Here is a 14,296-nt window from a genome sequence, read left to right as displayed (position 1 = left end):
ATACTGTACCCGGTACTGTGATTGAATGGCAACTGCCACAAAACATTTTGCATTTGGGTAGACTTTTAGTCGCAACATTTTATGAACACACCACTGGTGAATTAAGAAGAGGTTTCTTTAAACTTTGATATATGGATTCAGGGAATGCAGAATGAATTGTGAAACACGTGACAGTTTTTGAAAATCCAGACAATCTATCCTTTACATAAATTTTGGGGAAAAAAATTAGGTAAATACCACATGGCACCTGTAAAAAGCTGCAGTCACACTACATGAAACTATGTGTAGCATGCTTCCTTATAACTTGGGAGTTTGAGCACTTGGTCACACCACAGATAACAGAATGTGTAGTTTTAGTGATAGGAAACTACCCGTACCTTTGATCTCTCACAGGGGAAAAAAAAGTGTATGCACAACAGCATACAAAAGAATGCACACAATGTGCATAAACAACATTAATGGATCAGTTATGGAGTCAAAGTTTTGTGAGAAGCACTTCCCGAGTGCATGCAGGAAGTTTCGCTGATAACTTCTTGAGAAGTTTGTGGTCGCACTGCCCAAACTATGCAAAGCAAAATAACACTAACAGGTAGTGAAAATACACATGGTTTTGCATAGCATTGACCACACGCATTGAGAGATCTGTGTAATAGCTCATGTTGTCTTAGTAGTAGAAATGAATAGATTGATATGGAAAAAAAAAATCTCAGAAGAACTTCATGCCAATAAATCTTCTAGAACATTAAAATGACACTTTACCTTATGCTGCACTCATCCAGAAAACATTGAGACATACGTCAATACATTCTCAGTAATGTTCAAGGCAATGTTAATAACTTTTCATTAAAAAAATGAAGATTATTGGAAAATAGGGTAAGAACACCAGTATTTGGTCAGCTACCGGTATTATATCACTAGTCACCAGCCAGTAAGGTCAACTGTCACAACACACACAAATCACATCAATTCACATATTTGCACACTCATTCACAACAGGAAACTCCCCTAGCCCCTCCAAAAATCCATCCAAAATCCCAAATTTTACCGTCAAAAGTGCAGAATCGGTGCTACTTTCTAACAGCGTGCGCTGATAAGGCCCAGTTTTAAGAGTACGAGTTGCAGAAAAGCGCTGAAAATCGAGAAATACTCCGTTCTCTTGTGGGATTTTTTGCTTATTGCAAGCTTGGAGTGTGATGGTGTCGTCAAAAACACAAATGAAAAAAACAATTTCTGTACGTGCCAATACAGTGTCTCAATGTACAAGGGTTGAATGCAAGTGCCGATTCCCCAGTATTCGGTCACCAACGGGTGCCGCAACGTCCCCAATGCAATTTTGCGCCAACAAGGTAGCGCGTGCGTGTTTTTCAGGTGCCTTGAACACGCATTGACCTTGAACGTGCATATCGCATGACCGAATACTGGTCGCGGTGACCGTATACTGGGAAATTTTCGAGGTGATATATTTTGGGATTTTGTGAAATTTTGTGTGATATTTAACAAAATGAAAATTGAGATTAAAGAAATTTGATATATTTCACATACATTGGTGTAGATATGATGTATGTGTGTATTATTTTAGTTTGAAAAATATTGCAAAAAAGCTTAAGTGACCGAATACTGGGGATGTTACCCTGTAGATTTTGAAATATATGAAATATGTTAGAATTATATAAACTGGCAGTACTTCTATGTTCTATGATGGGCTCAATGCAGAAGCTACATAGTTTATGAATACCCACCATACTGTAAAACTTTGTCTCAAGGATTAACCATAGTGTAGTACATATGAAGGGAATTTACCGTAGATGTAGAAAATAGAATCCAAACTTGAACTTACGTGATCAGAATTAATAAAAATAGGTGTGGTTTCTGTGTAATCCTGGACAAAGGATGAATGAAAAATAAAGTTCATATCCATGCAAATATTTCCTGTTACTTTGTATGTTTCACAAGTCGTACTGTACAGATGTTGAAATCAAATGAAGCGGTGTATATGGCACACTTTTATTGAATACACATAATGGATAACAGACACACATAATGGAATTTATCAAAAGTTGAAGATGTGCTTTATAAATGAGTACAAGAATAGCTTGGCAGTGGTTGCCAAGCCTGACATACATTGTATAAGGTATACCCCATCTTTAGGAAATCAATGCTCTGCTAGTATTGTGTCTACACATATGACTGTGTAAAAAATGGATAAAAAGATTGATATGAAGTTTCATAATGCAATTACCAATCTGCAAAACCATTGATAATGCTCTCTCTTTCGGTGTGGTGTGCATGTAGTCAACATACATTTGTACATACTATGTCCTGTGCGTATTTACACATGTAAACCCACACAAGATTTGAGCGGAAATCTCTTTTCCTTGAATATTTTCTAAATTCATTTTTTTTTCTTTTTAAGACTCCCAAAGTCGGGGTGCACCTTTCACACAAGTGCGCCATATGCACAACACAAAATTTTACAATATATTATACACTCAAGCACACATATAAACACAGATTGTTGATGTAGGATGCTCAACATACATTTGTGAACTCGGGCCAGTGTACATATAAATGGTTACTAGTGCAGGAGTAGTGAAATGATAGCTTTTTCAATCACATGATATACATAGTACAAACTTCAAAAAGCCCTTTCCTTTTCTTTCCTCTTTTCCCCACAAGCATGAAAGGATTTGTCTTCTGCGAGAAAACAGGAGGAAGACAGAAGATGATTTAACTTGTACTCAAAACCAGGTAGAACTGTATTTGGTGTTAGGATGAATGCTGTACAATTTGATTTGAAAGTCAAAGAGAGGGTCACTAGCTTTAATTGGAATATGTGCTGCTGCTGACCAGCTAATACCAGGATTATTTGCAGACAGGAGCTGGGGGAATGAGTGGCCCTTCTACCTGTGAGGCCTCAGCATGCCAGTGACTCGCTCTCACATTATTGTAAAGCTACTCGGTAAATGGCATATTGCACCTAGGCTTTTCACCAGGCCAACACAGTCAACAGTGCTCTCTTACAATATGTGGCAATTGAGTGTCTGCATGCAGCACTGGGAAATATATGTAGTGGCATGTATGTTCCTAGGTTGGAAAAAAAAAGTGCTTGTGATGATACTTCACTTCAGAAACATTCTTCAGTACCAGGTATTCCAACACATTTGAAAGGGCATCATATTTCACCTTGATTTGCCAGGTCTGAAAGAGCTAGAAGTGAAACAGAATAACAAATATTTGAAAAGGTTTGATAACCTATCAAAAGGATACATTACAGATATATTCCATAATTGAGTTCAACATCCTATGCAAAGAAATTTTAAACTGTCGCATCTTTGTGTGTACCAGCAGATTACCAAGTATAATATGTGAACTCTTATGCTTTACTTTTAAATTAATAGTACCGGTAATGAAAAAGCATTTCCTATAATGCATGCTACGCCTTTGAATGAGTTTTTAATCATAAGTGCACTTCTGACAATTTTGTTTGCCTAAACGACAGTGAATGACAATCCCTTCCTTTGTTGTGTGTATCTTTTTTTACAGCAGCATTCACCCACGTTTTGCCATTCGTATGGAGCTCTTTGTTCTCTTTCGTGCCAAATCTGTCAGCCATTACACATTGGGACCTATTTGCTGAACATTTGTATTGTGCCTGCCAGAGCCATGCATTGGAAGTTTGTAGCTGTCTGCTGTACTGACATAATGGGCTAAGTGTGGACCAGGTCAGAGCGAACCAGATATCGAAATAACTGCAGAATTGTGCCACAGCTCTCCCGGCCACAGCAGGGGACGATAGCATGTGATTCGTGGAGTTTAACAACAAGATGGCGTCTGTGAAAATAGTGTACAGGACTATGAACCTGGCAATGTAGTTGTCAGCAGAGCGAGGCAGCAGACAATAGCACTGTGTCGACGTAGGACTAACCACTGGACAACTGAGTCGGCCCATAAATTGACTTCTCTCTCGTAAGTTCCAGTGATCTTCAGTTCAGATGTGCGCAATGTCGTTTGGCACAAGCAATGATGGCGAGCTTCGCGTGGCCTTCATGCCGAAGAGGTCACAGAACAAGAGGGCTATGACCAAGACGAACTTTAAAACCAGGTGGTTTGCTCTCACACCGACGCATCTACTGTATTATGAAGGCACAGGAGAGGTATGTATTCACATTTATTGACTTTTAATGCAAGAGCCCCCTGTCGAAAGCCCTTTCTAGAAATTCTTTAGAAAATCTTTCTGATGACATGATGGAAATGGCATATTTTTGCCAAATGGTTCTATGAAAGTTTTCCACCAAAGGTGGGATTGTTTTTGTATTTGTTTGAAATCACAACAGTACTCATTCAGGATCTGTCACGCCGGTACTATGCATAGTTACAGTGAGGACATTCAAACCAAGAAAATTGTAAGTTCAAGAGGAATTTGCTGAAAAACAGAGAACTCAAGATTAACATGCCTGTACTGTAGCTGAATTTCAGAGTCTGAGAATATAGAAACTTTAGTTGTTTTTGTAAGCATTTTGCTGTGATGTTTCAGATTGACCCATTGTAGTCAACTGTTTAGTCTGCCTTCCACAGGCCTGATCTCATCTTAACTGTCAGTGTACCAATACCCTTGAAATCATTTTTTTTTTTTCACAAAGTTCTACAGCCATAATTCACCTGTGATAGCCCTGGAAAGTATACATCCTGTTCAATAAATCAGATCGTATCTATACAATTTGGCACTTGTGCTCCACGCATCTACCAGTAAGTTCTGGTCTGTAAGCAGGAGTGGTTATTGATGTCTGCCTGTTCTAGCTAAACAGTACAATTGTATAATCCATGTGTGACCGTGCATCACAAAACGAACAAAAAGTTGCACACACTAATTCTGTGTGAGAGCTGAAAATAGGTGAAATAGGTTAGCCTAGTCAATCTTGACTCTTTCATGTTTTCTGAAAGAGCAAATCTTCTTCTACATCATACTAAAGCTTGGGATCATAAAACGAAAAGGAAATTGGGTTATTAGCAGTTTTTCTGGAACACTTTTTAGTGGAATAGTGTGATTAGGTGTTTCTCAAAGAGTCTTCTTTTCATTTCTTAAAAACCCTATTCATGTCCATCACTTTAAACTCCAATAACTTTAGAAGGGATAAAGCTACTGCTTTGAAAGTTGGCAATGATCATCAACAGAATGTGTTAATAAAACATGCACAATATCAGCTTAATCTGTTAATCCCTTCGTTGTTGTTGCTCTGGTTATTATCATCCTGTTATTTGTTCTATTTATCGTACAGCTAGCGCGGCTTGGTAAAGATTACACGCTTGAATAGACCCTGTTCTTCAGAGCCTCTTTTCTCGGTTCACACTTATCCAGGGTGTGTACTTTCTTTCCAATAGGTTAGGAGAGTCCATTTGAATTGGGTTATATATCATTTTGAAGCTTAGAGTCTGCTCTTTCAGAATTGAACCTTAATTAACAATCCATGTCTGGTGACTTTTTGTTCGTTTTGTGGTGCACGGTCACATATTATCATTTCAAGACGTATTTGGGGAAAAAAAAAGGTATCGATAGCACGATCATTTGATTGAAAGGATCGGGTGCTCGACTAGTCTATATAATACAGTAAAGCCTTTTCTCTTTTTGTTTACTCTTTAAAATTTACATTTAAATCCCAATAAATAAAAATCAGAGTCACAAATACAATATTTTGTAGAGGGTATATTCTGCAAATATAGCAAACATGATACTCAGGGTATTGGTACACTGTAATTCTTCATTCTGTTGATTTTCTCAAAACTATATTTCTCTGATTTTTATAGTTAGCTTGTTCCTATCAAAATGGAGACAGATTATTTAACAAAATAGTAGTACTTAGTGGTTAAAAGTGAGGATGTTCATCTGTATCAAATTAAGGTCATAAGTGTGGTTACCTGGTGGCATTGATAAGTTGTGAGGATTCTGTTGTAATAAAAAATATCCTTTATGATGTAATCAAGTATGGCTAACATGAGTTATGTTCAGACGGTGATCCTTAATCTCGTGGATATATGCTTTGGCCCCTTAACTGTGACGTGTGTTCACACGACGACGAAGCTCATCCTCGAAGGTTGCTAAATCCAGAAGGATAAGCTCCTGCCCCCGTAACCGCGAGCGAATCCTGCTCGATGATGAAACTACCGAACCAGAAGTTTCGCGATGACCCCATAATAACGAGGGTGTAATATGTTTTGACTCAATCCACGCATGCATGTGTAGTATGTTTATGTTGATCCAGAAGCAGAGGAAAATGGGGGTGTGTGGAGGGGGGGGGGGGGAAGGACGGGGCTGAGATCATGGAGAGGTCATGCTTATCTCCATGTTTGTTGATTATTGTGTCCACGACATGAGCAGCTCATGGATAGAGCGCTAACCCAGAGATATCTTGTGGCTCCTACTGTAACTCCGAGTTTTAACTTCAAGTTAGCTTACCTACATTGTACATGTGCGAGTGCATTTACAAGGCCCTGAACTATAAGCTTGTCTTAGTGGTTATTGGTCACCATCTGTACCATGGGTATGTAACTATATAGCATGCTTTTTTATCTAGGTCCTTCCAAACTGAGAGACATGTTGTAGTTTCTGTCTAGTATGTATGTGGCAGATCAGGTTTTCTTGGCTGCATTTATCAACATTTCCATGTTTCAAACACATTTGGAAGCACACTATCAAAATGCGTTTGCAAACGTCTTTCAGATTGTGTTTCTTGAGTTGTTCCATTTATCAACATTCCCGGCCATGAGTCGATTTGGAGACCTTGTCACTGCGAAGCTCCATTGTACAGTTTAACCCAAGGATTGCCGGGTGTGTAGTTGGCAGTGGTTGGTGTGATGGGCAGGTCTGAGCTACAGATGCATTTCAAAATGACTTTGTGGATATCAACTCTACAGAAACACATTTCTGGCTCAAATGCATACTATTTGCAAATTTGCACTTTGTTCGGTAATTCAGAAACATAACTGATTGTTTCTATTAAACCCCATTTACAAAAAAGCTTTGTGTGTATCAACTGCCCAAAACTCCCTGAAATTTATTTGGTGCCAGAAGTGAGTTGATAAATGCACCCTTTGATGAGCAGACCAGGATGTCAGGCATTGATGTGCTACCTGTACTTTGTACTGACTTACAATGTATGACTATTAGTGTACATCAGTTAATGTAATGATAAATGTCAGAGGACTTTCAGTTTGATCAAGGTGCAATAAGTGGACTTCAACTGGAGAGGCCCCGTGGTTATTTATGAATGGAGTCTACTTCTTGTCACTCCAAACAGCAAGTGCTATGAGTCACGATATGACATCACTGGGAAAACAGAACTATGGTCAGGTATTGTTGTACGTGGAGAAAGGCAGGGATTGAAGAGAGTATTGGGATGTTACATGGTGAGGGGGAGGAGTACTTTACCTTCTAATCTAAGCCAGGTATCGGATATCATGATTATGAGACAGGTACAATGTATAGCAGACAGACTCAAAATAGAATTATCATAATGCCACAAAGACTTCGGGTTGTGGGGTTTCAGTCAGACAAGTTGACAGACCTTGCTGGCGGTCAAACAAAGTCTTAATAGTTGAGCTAGCCATGACCATAGCCTTGGGGGGGGGGGGTGGGGGGAGGAGAAGGGGTTAGATGAGTGGGGCTGTTTTAAGGACTTGTGACGTCAGCCTATGGTTATTAGATAGTAAAGCTTCAACAACCTTTCAAGCAGTTTTAAGTAGAGCTACATACTCGAAGATAACAAAAAAAAAAAATTGAGTGTCATCTAGTAAAGTCTATTTTGGTACTGCATAAGCCAAAATTTTCATGCTCAGCCAGTTAAGATGAATTTCAGAAGTTTTTGATTTTCGCAGATGGTCACAACAATTAAGCGAGCAGTTCAAATGGCTTGTCGCTGCCATGGTGGTTAGCAGCTTTGACAGCACACACTACAGTAAAAGATAGCTATTCACTCATGCTGCAGTACTCTCAAGCGTGAAGGGTGATTAAACAGTTATGCCACTGCATACAATGTTTACCTATGTTGAGATCATAGGTTATGAAATAGTATAACATGTAAAAAAAAAATTGCATGCTTTCATTTTTGCACTAGTTTCATGTTGCATGAAATGCACGTACATTGTACATGTACAGTGTAACTCTCAACTTTTACAATATGTGTAATGAAACACATAGGACAATCAAACAAATTCAAGAGAGAAAGTTCAAGGTCATTGTGTCTATACTTTGGCTTTCATTTCTTTGTATTGGTTATAATGATGCACAACCAAAAGTGTCCTGAATCCAAACCTCTCAAATCATTTCATCATGTATCTTACAAGTGAGTTTTTAAAGGTTTGTATAAAGGGATTTGTGCACAAGATTATCACAAAAACATACATTGTAGCAACAATGATGGTACATAAGTGTATAGTATATTAATAACATGTGTCAAATTGACAATCACATGTACCATGGTACTTACAAGTGTATTGCGACTGATTGACAAATTTCGCTTCATCAATGTGAATTAACAATTATTTAGAGTCTTGATTAGCAGTACGTGATGATAAAATGTATGATCCATACATGTACACATGTACTCTGATGGGATTAGAACCCACAAACTCTTGATTGCTAGACAGGCATCATATCCATTATAGACTACCAAGTGGCATTTTTAGCTCACCTGAGCCAAAGGCTCAAGTGAGCTATTGCGATCGCCCTTCGTCCGGCGTCCGTCGTGCGTCGTGCGTCGTGCGTCGTGCGTAAACTTTTTACATTTTCATCTTCTTCTGGAAAACCCCAAGACTGATTTTCATCAAACTTGGCAGGTAGCATCCCTAGGGGGTTAGGAACTCAATTTGTTAAAATGGGCACCATGCCCCACCCAGGGGGCCCCCAGGGGGGCCCAAACCCCCCAAAATTAAGGAATCTGTCAAAATCTTCTTCTCTAGAACCAGAAGTGATAGAGCTAAGTTAGTACTATGGGTTAGTACATTGATGACTGTAGTTTCAAGTTTGTTCATGGCAGAATCAGGGGTGCCCCCCTTGGGACCCAGGGGAGGGCGGTGGGGAGGGGTTCTAAAGGGGCCTAAATTGTACATTTTCATCTTCTTCTTGAGAATCCCATGACCCATTTTCACCAAACTTGGCAGGTAGCATCCCTAGGGGGTTAGGAACTCAATTTGTTAAAATGGGCACCATGCCCCACCCATGGGGCCCCCAGGGGGCCCAAACGCCCCAAAATTAAGGAATCTGTCAAATTTTTCTTTTCTAGAACCAGAAGTGATAGAGCTAAGTTAATACTATGAGTTTGTACATTGATGACTGCAGTTTCAAGTTTGTTCATGGCAGAATCAGGGGTGCCTCCCTTGGGACCCAGGGGAGGGGGTGAGGTGGGGTCCTAATAGGGCCTAAATTGTACATTTTTATCTTCTTCTTGAGAACCCCATGACCCATTTTCACCAAACTTGGCAGGTAGCATCCCTAGGGGGTTAGGATCTCAATTTGTTCAAATGGGCACCATGCCCCACCCAGGGGGCCCCAAGGGGGGCCCAAACCTTCAAAATGAAGGAATCTTTAAAAATCTTCTCTAGAATCAGAAGTTATAGAGCTAAGATAATACTATGAGTGAGTACATTAATGACTGTAGTTTCAAGTTTGTTCATAGGAGATCCAGGGGTGCCCCTCTTGGGGGCAGTGGGGGGGGGGGGGGGTGGTTGGGAAGGTCCAAATGGGGGCCTGAATTGTACATTTTCATCTTCTTCCTGAATACCTCATGATGTATTTTCGTCAGACTTGGCAGGTAGCATCCCTAGGGGCTCAGGATCTCAATTTATGAAAATGGGCACAATGCCCCACCCAGAGGGCCCCAGGGGGCCCCAATCTCCCCAAATTAAGGAATCTTAAAAAACTTGGGCCCTTATTGTACATTTTCATCTTCTACTTGAGAATGCCTAGTCAAATTTTGGTAGAGCTGTGAATGATTCAGATTAGTGACTGCGTGAAAGGTGAACTTGCGATACTCAGGTGAGCGCTAGACCCGCGGGTCTCTTGTTAAGAAGATGAGTTTTCAACTTAAACTCATGAACTGTTGCTGCTTGCTTGCAAACAAAGGGAGATTATGTATCAATTTGGAAGCAGCATACATGAAGGCCGTGTCACAAAGGGTAGTGGTTTTATTTCCAAAGGCTATGTCACCAGTATTTGATTCTTAAAACTTCCGGAGGCAGTAAAATGTTTGAAATGGTGATTTTTTTTTTTGCTCTACAAGTTCCTCTATACATATATTCAGGACAAGTTTCTATGTGTGAGGTAAATTCCCTTCCTAGGCAGAGATAATGGCTGTTATTGATTTTCTATGTGTATGGAAATATTTGTTTGCCTATAGTCATTGAGTTTCTGAAAAATGCCCAGTTATTCTATAAGTATGTCAGCATGACAACTTTGGCTGGAATGTGTTTTGTAGAAATGCCCCCCCCCCCCAAAAAAAAAAAAAAAAAAAAAGGGGGGGGGGAAGTGTTACTGATTGTGCATGTAGGCTTCCGTGAATGTTTGGAAGAAGCACAAAATTTGAAAGGTTTGACTTAAGCCGAAATGAAATTACAAAAAGAAGGAAGATGCCAAAGTACAATACCTCATGATGGAAGAGTATAGTGTCGTATATTTGCAGTCATCAGATAACATGATACTGTAGCTTAGATTGTGAGTGCTTTGTCATCCAATCAAGCACATTCTATGTTATCCCATTTTCTTCTCATTTGTCTTTTAAGATCCTCTATAAATGTTCTGATGCATATATATATATGTATATATATATATATATATATATAGATGTTATATATATGTATATATATATATATATATATATATATATATATATATATATATAATGGCACTTCTTGCATACTCCTGTACAACTTGCAGTGCATCTTTCATACTGGTTTCAGCTTATAAATGTTTCTATATAAATCAAGTTTTCTTTCTCTTTTCTCCCTCTCTTTCCGTACCTTACAGTGTTTGTTTGTTATTTTGTCTACATAGTGACTCGATTCATAGATACGCGCAAAGTACACACAATCACATCTTAATTCAGTCCAGAGGAACTTCCTGGTTTGTTGTTTAATAACCACAGGCTGTTAAGAATGTCTGGCTACAGCGCAGATTGAGCAAACACTGGGTTAGGAGCTAGAGATCAGAATTCATTCATTGGGTTCTGTGAATAGGAACGCCCTCAGACAGATGAAATTCATTGGTATCAGCAAAGTTGAATAAGAAATCAGATACCTAAAACACATCAGTCAAGCAAAGTAAGGAGCTCAGATACCCATGTACAGATTAAGCTTTGTTACAGTGAAGGTTAGATTTTATAAAGCCGTAAATGGCCCAAACTTTGACAAAGTAAAGTTCAGTCTTATTTTCGTCTTTGGATAGAGGGCACATTGAGACAGCGATGTTCATAGTTCATCCATCTTTGAACAGATTAAATAACTGTATTTGTGACAAATTGCGAGTTTAAAGATTCATTCATGATCAGATCGAACATCAGTATAGCATGTTCTGAATTCGTACATCCAGTGGAAGATGAAACAATAACAAATTCTAGTTTATATATCCTTGAACAGTCAAAACATTGGTACAATGGTACAACAATGTTCTGAATTTTATGGAAGGATGAAAAAATAACACAGTACAGTTCTAGTTTTTGTATAAAAATATCCTTGGACAGACAAAACATACATGTACATAGGTACAGCAATGCTCTGAGCTCATACATCCATGGAAATATGAAACCTGCCTTAGTGGCCACTTGTATAAAGCAGCCACCAGCCGTATGCAATCTCTGAAAATCCCTCCCTCCTCCCCCAGAAAAGCCATGATAAAGCCCCTGTGGATATCATTCATGGCTAACAGTTCAGTGATTGCCACTGCTGCATTTGGTCATAGCAATGCACTCGTGAAGGGCTTCCTTGCTGTACTTTACAATGTATAAGCATGTGACTGTGCAACAGCTCGATCAGTACCGCCATTGTTTAATGCACATCATTTGTACACATGTATATGTACTGTATGTACTTACAGGTGTACAAAGTGATAGTATGTGTTCATAGGAAATACACACAACGTGACTGAAAACCTCTTCATTATGACCACCTGTGTATAACAGCCACTCTGTCTTCTTCCTTGGATGGCCTAGACAGTTTTGACTACTATACATGTATATTGCTTTATTGATACCAAAATGTTTCAAATTTCAAGACAGTGTTGGTGTGGAGCGTGAGATGTGGAGCGAATGTAACAATCTTTTTAGTGCAAAAAATCTCAGTTTAGTACCTTCGTCTCGATTGTTTTAGTATTCATTTTTCTCAGCTGTATGTTGTATAAGGTTTGTGACTTTACCCTTACTGTTAGTCCAAGAGTATTAGTTTTAACGTGGACATTTTTGGTAACAAGCTGATTTTTTCAGGATAAGTCCAGAAAAATGTCTAGAATAACATACTAAAAGTCCTCATAAATCCTCTTTGAGCGTTTTCCGCTATCAAAGATGGCGTCCAAAATGGCCGCCATTTTCAGAAATTCTTTTAACTTTCAACCAGAGAACCCAAATACAAAATCTAAATGTCTAAATATATGTTTTGAAGCATGAAGAACTCACTAAGATACATATAAAGAGATGTTGAAGCACACAAGTACCGTAATCCAAGATGGCATCCAAAATGGCTGCCATTTCTTGATTTTTTTTTTCATAATTTTGCCAGTAGATTTCAACTGTACACACCTGGAATGTCGAAATGTACGTTTTGAGTCAAAGGGAATCAAATATAACACTTATTCAGAGATTTTGAAACACAAATAAAGCACCCGAGCACTTTCAAAAATGGTGTCCAAAATGGCTGCCATTTCCTGTTTTTCTCATAACCCTGCAACTAGGTGACCGCGATACGCACTTAACTGTATAAATATATATTTTGAGACATAAGGAACCCAACGAAATACTTATTCAGAGATCATGAAGCACGTACATTGTAAGTACAAATAAAACCACGTGAGTTCTTCGCGAAAACCAAATGTTGCCCAAAATGGCCGCCGTTTGTTTATCAAAAATTGCTGTTTTTAGCCTGTTTCAAGAGACAAAGAAATTCAACATAATGTTCTAGATTCAACAACTCAGAAGGTCCAGTGGAATCTTTCCCTTAAAATGTGCACAAAATGGGTATAGGTTGGGTTGGATGCATCCCCCCTCCCCAACCTATACCCGTTTTGCCCTAACTTTTCAACCGCTCACTTCCCCCAATATCAATTAAATACCTCTTTGATTAACAATTCCCAAATATTCCATCAAATGTATGTAAATGACATAATTATTTCTATTCAAGTGTAAAAGCTCCCTCGTGTTGGTGGGGGATGGGGATATTGAGACTATTATTATCTCCTCTTTGAGGATGGACAATTTTCTCAATATAACACCAAGGGTGCATTAGGCCATTTAATGACAATCATCGAAATGCAAAACTCCCTCCAGTGGAAAGTGATCCCCCCCCCCCCCCATCCTCTACTAGCTCATTGCCTTGAATATACTAGTCTTTATTCTACTTACACTTTGTAATAGAAGCAAAAATCTAGTATTTCATCAACAGAGCGCACCATAAAACCCGTAACCTGAAAAACCTGTGGGAGGTGCATGACCTCATAAACCTCCCCCGCATATTTCCATAAATATATATTTTCTATACTTAAAGGACAAAAACAAATCTCAGATATTTCACCAAAAGAGTGCGCTAAATCTCTAAATTTCAAATTGGAAAATCCCAAAATTTCCATCGTATGGGAAGGAGTATTCTCCTCTCACACTTCTCCCACCCGGACGCTTTCCTGAATATATTTTTCCTAACGTTTTCAAATAGAAAACAAACAATATCGGATATTTCACCAAATGGGTGCAACAGCTCTGTGAATTTCAAGTCCGAAAACACGAAAATGTCCCTCATGTGGGAGCAGGCAACCCTATAACCGCGCGCACTTCCATGATTATATATCTTTTTGTTCCTTTTCTTGATGGAAACAAAAATCTAATATTTCACCAATAGGGTACATCAGATGTCTGAATATCAGGTCTGAAAATGCAAAATCTCCCTCATGTTGGGGGGGGGGGGAGGGAGGGATCCCCCTTCCACACCCTTCCATATATTACCCATTTCCCTGAATACTACTTTATATCCAATTTTCTACTCTTTGATGGAAATGATTCAATATCTTACCAAACGTTTGCACTATATGTTTCACTTTCGAGTAAAAAAA

The 14,296-nt window shown here is 38.9% G+C and overlaps 1 protein-coding gene across 2 annotated transcripts in view; it reads left to right on the top strand.

Annotated features, from left to right (window-relative positions):
• LOC139737422 (tyrosine-protein kinase TXK-like) overlaps nucleotides 1-14,296 on the top strand; it is a 76,236-nt gene that overhangs the window by 1,191 nt on the left and 60,749 nt on the right. The window contains exon 2 of one of the 2 annotated variants that reach the window (XM_071648096.1): nucleotides 3,544-4,154. In XM_071648096.1, coding sequence (XP_071504197.1) covers nucleotides 3,993-4,154 — 162 coding nt within the window. In that variant the 5' untranslated portion in view covers nucleotides 3,544-3,992. The remainder of the gene's footprint in view (nucleotides 1-3,543; nucleotides 4,155-14,296) is intronic. The other variant, XM_071648097.1, reaches the window with a different exon arrangement.

The sequence above is a fragment of the Diadema antillarum genome, unplaced genomic scaffold, assembly GCF_040938485.1.
Source record: "Diadema antillarum isolate AM-2024a unplaced genomic scaffold, OU_Dant_1.0 seq00000693_RagTag, whole genome shotgun sequence".
NCBI classification, from domain to species: Eukaryota; Metazoa; Echinodermata; class Echinoidea; order Diadematoida; family Diadematidae; genus Diadema; species Diadema antillarum.
This window is presented reverse-complemented; position numbering and strand designations above follow the sequence as displayed.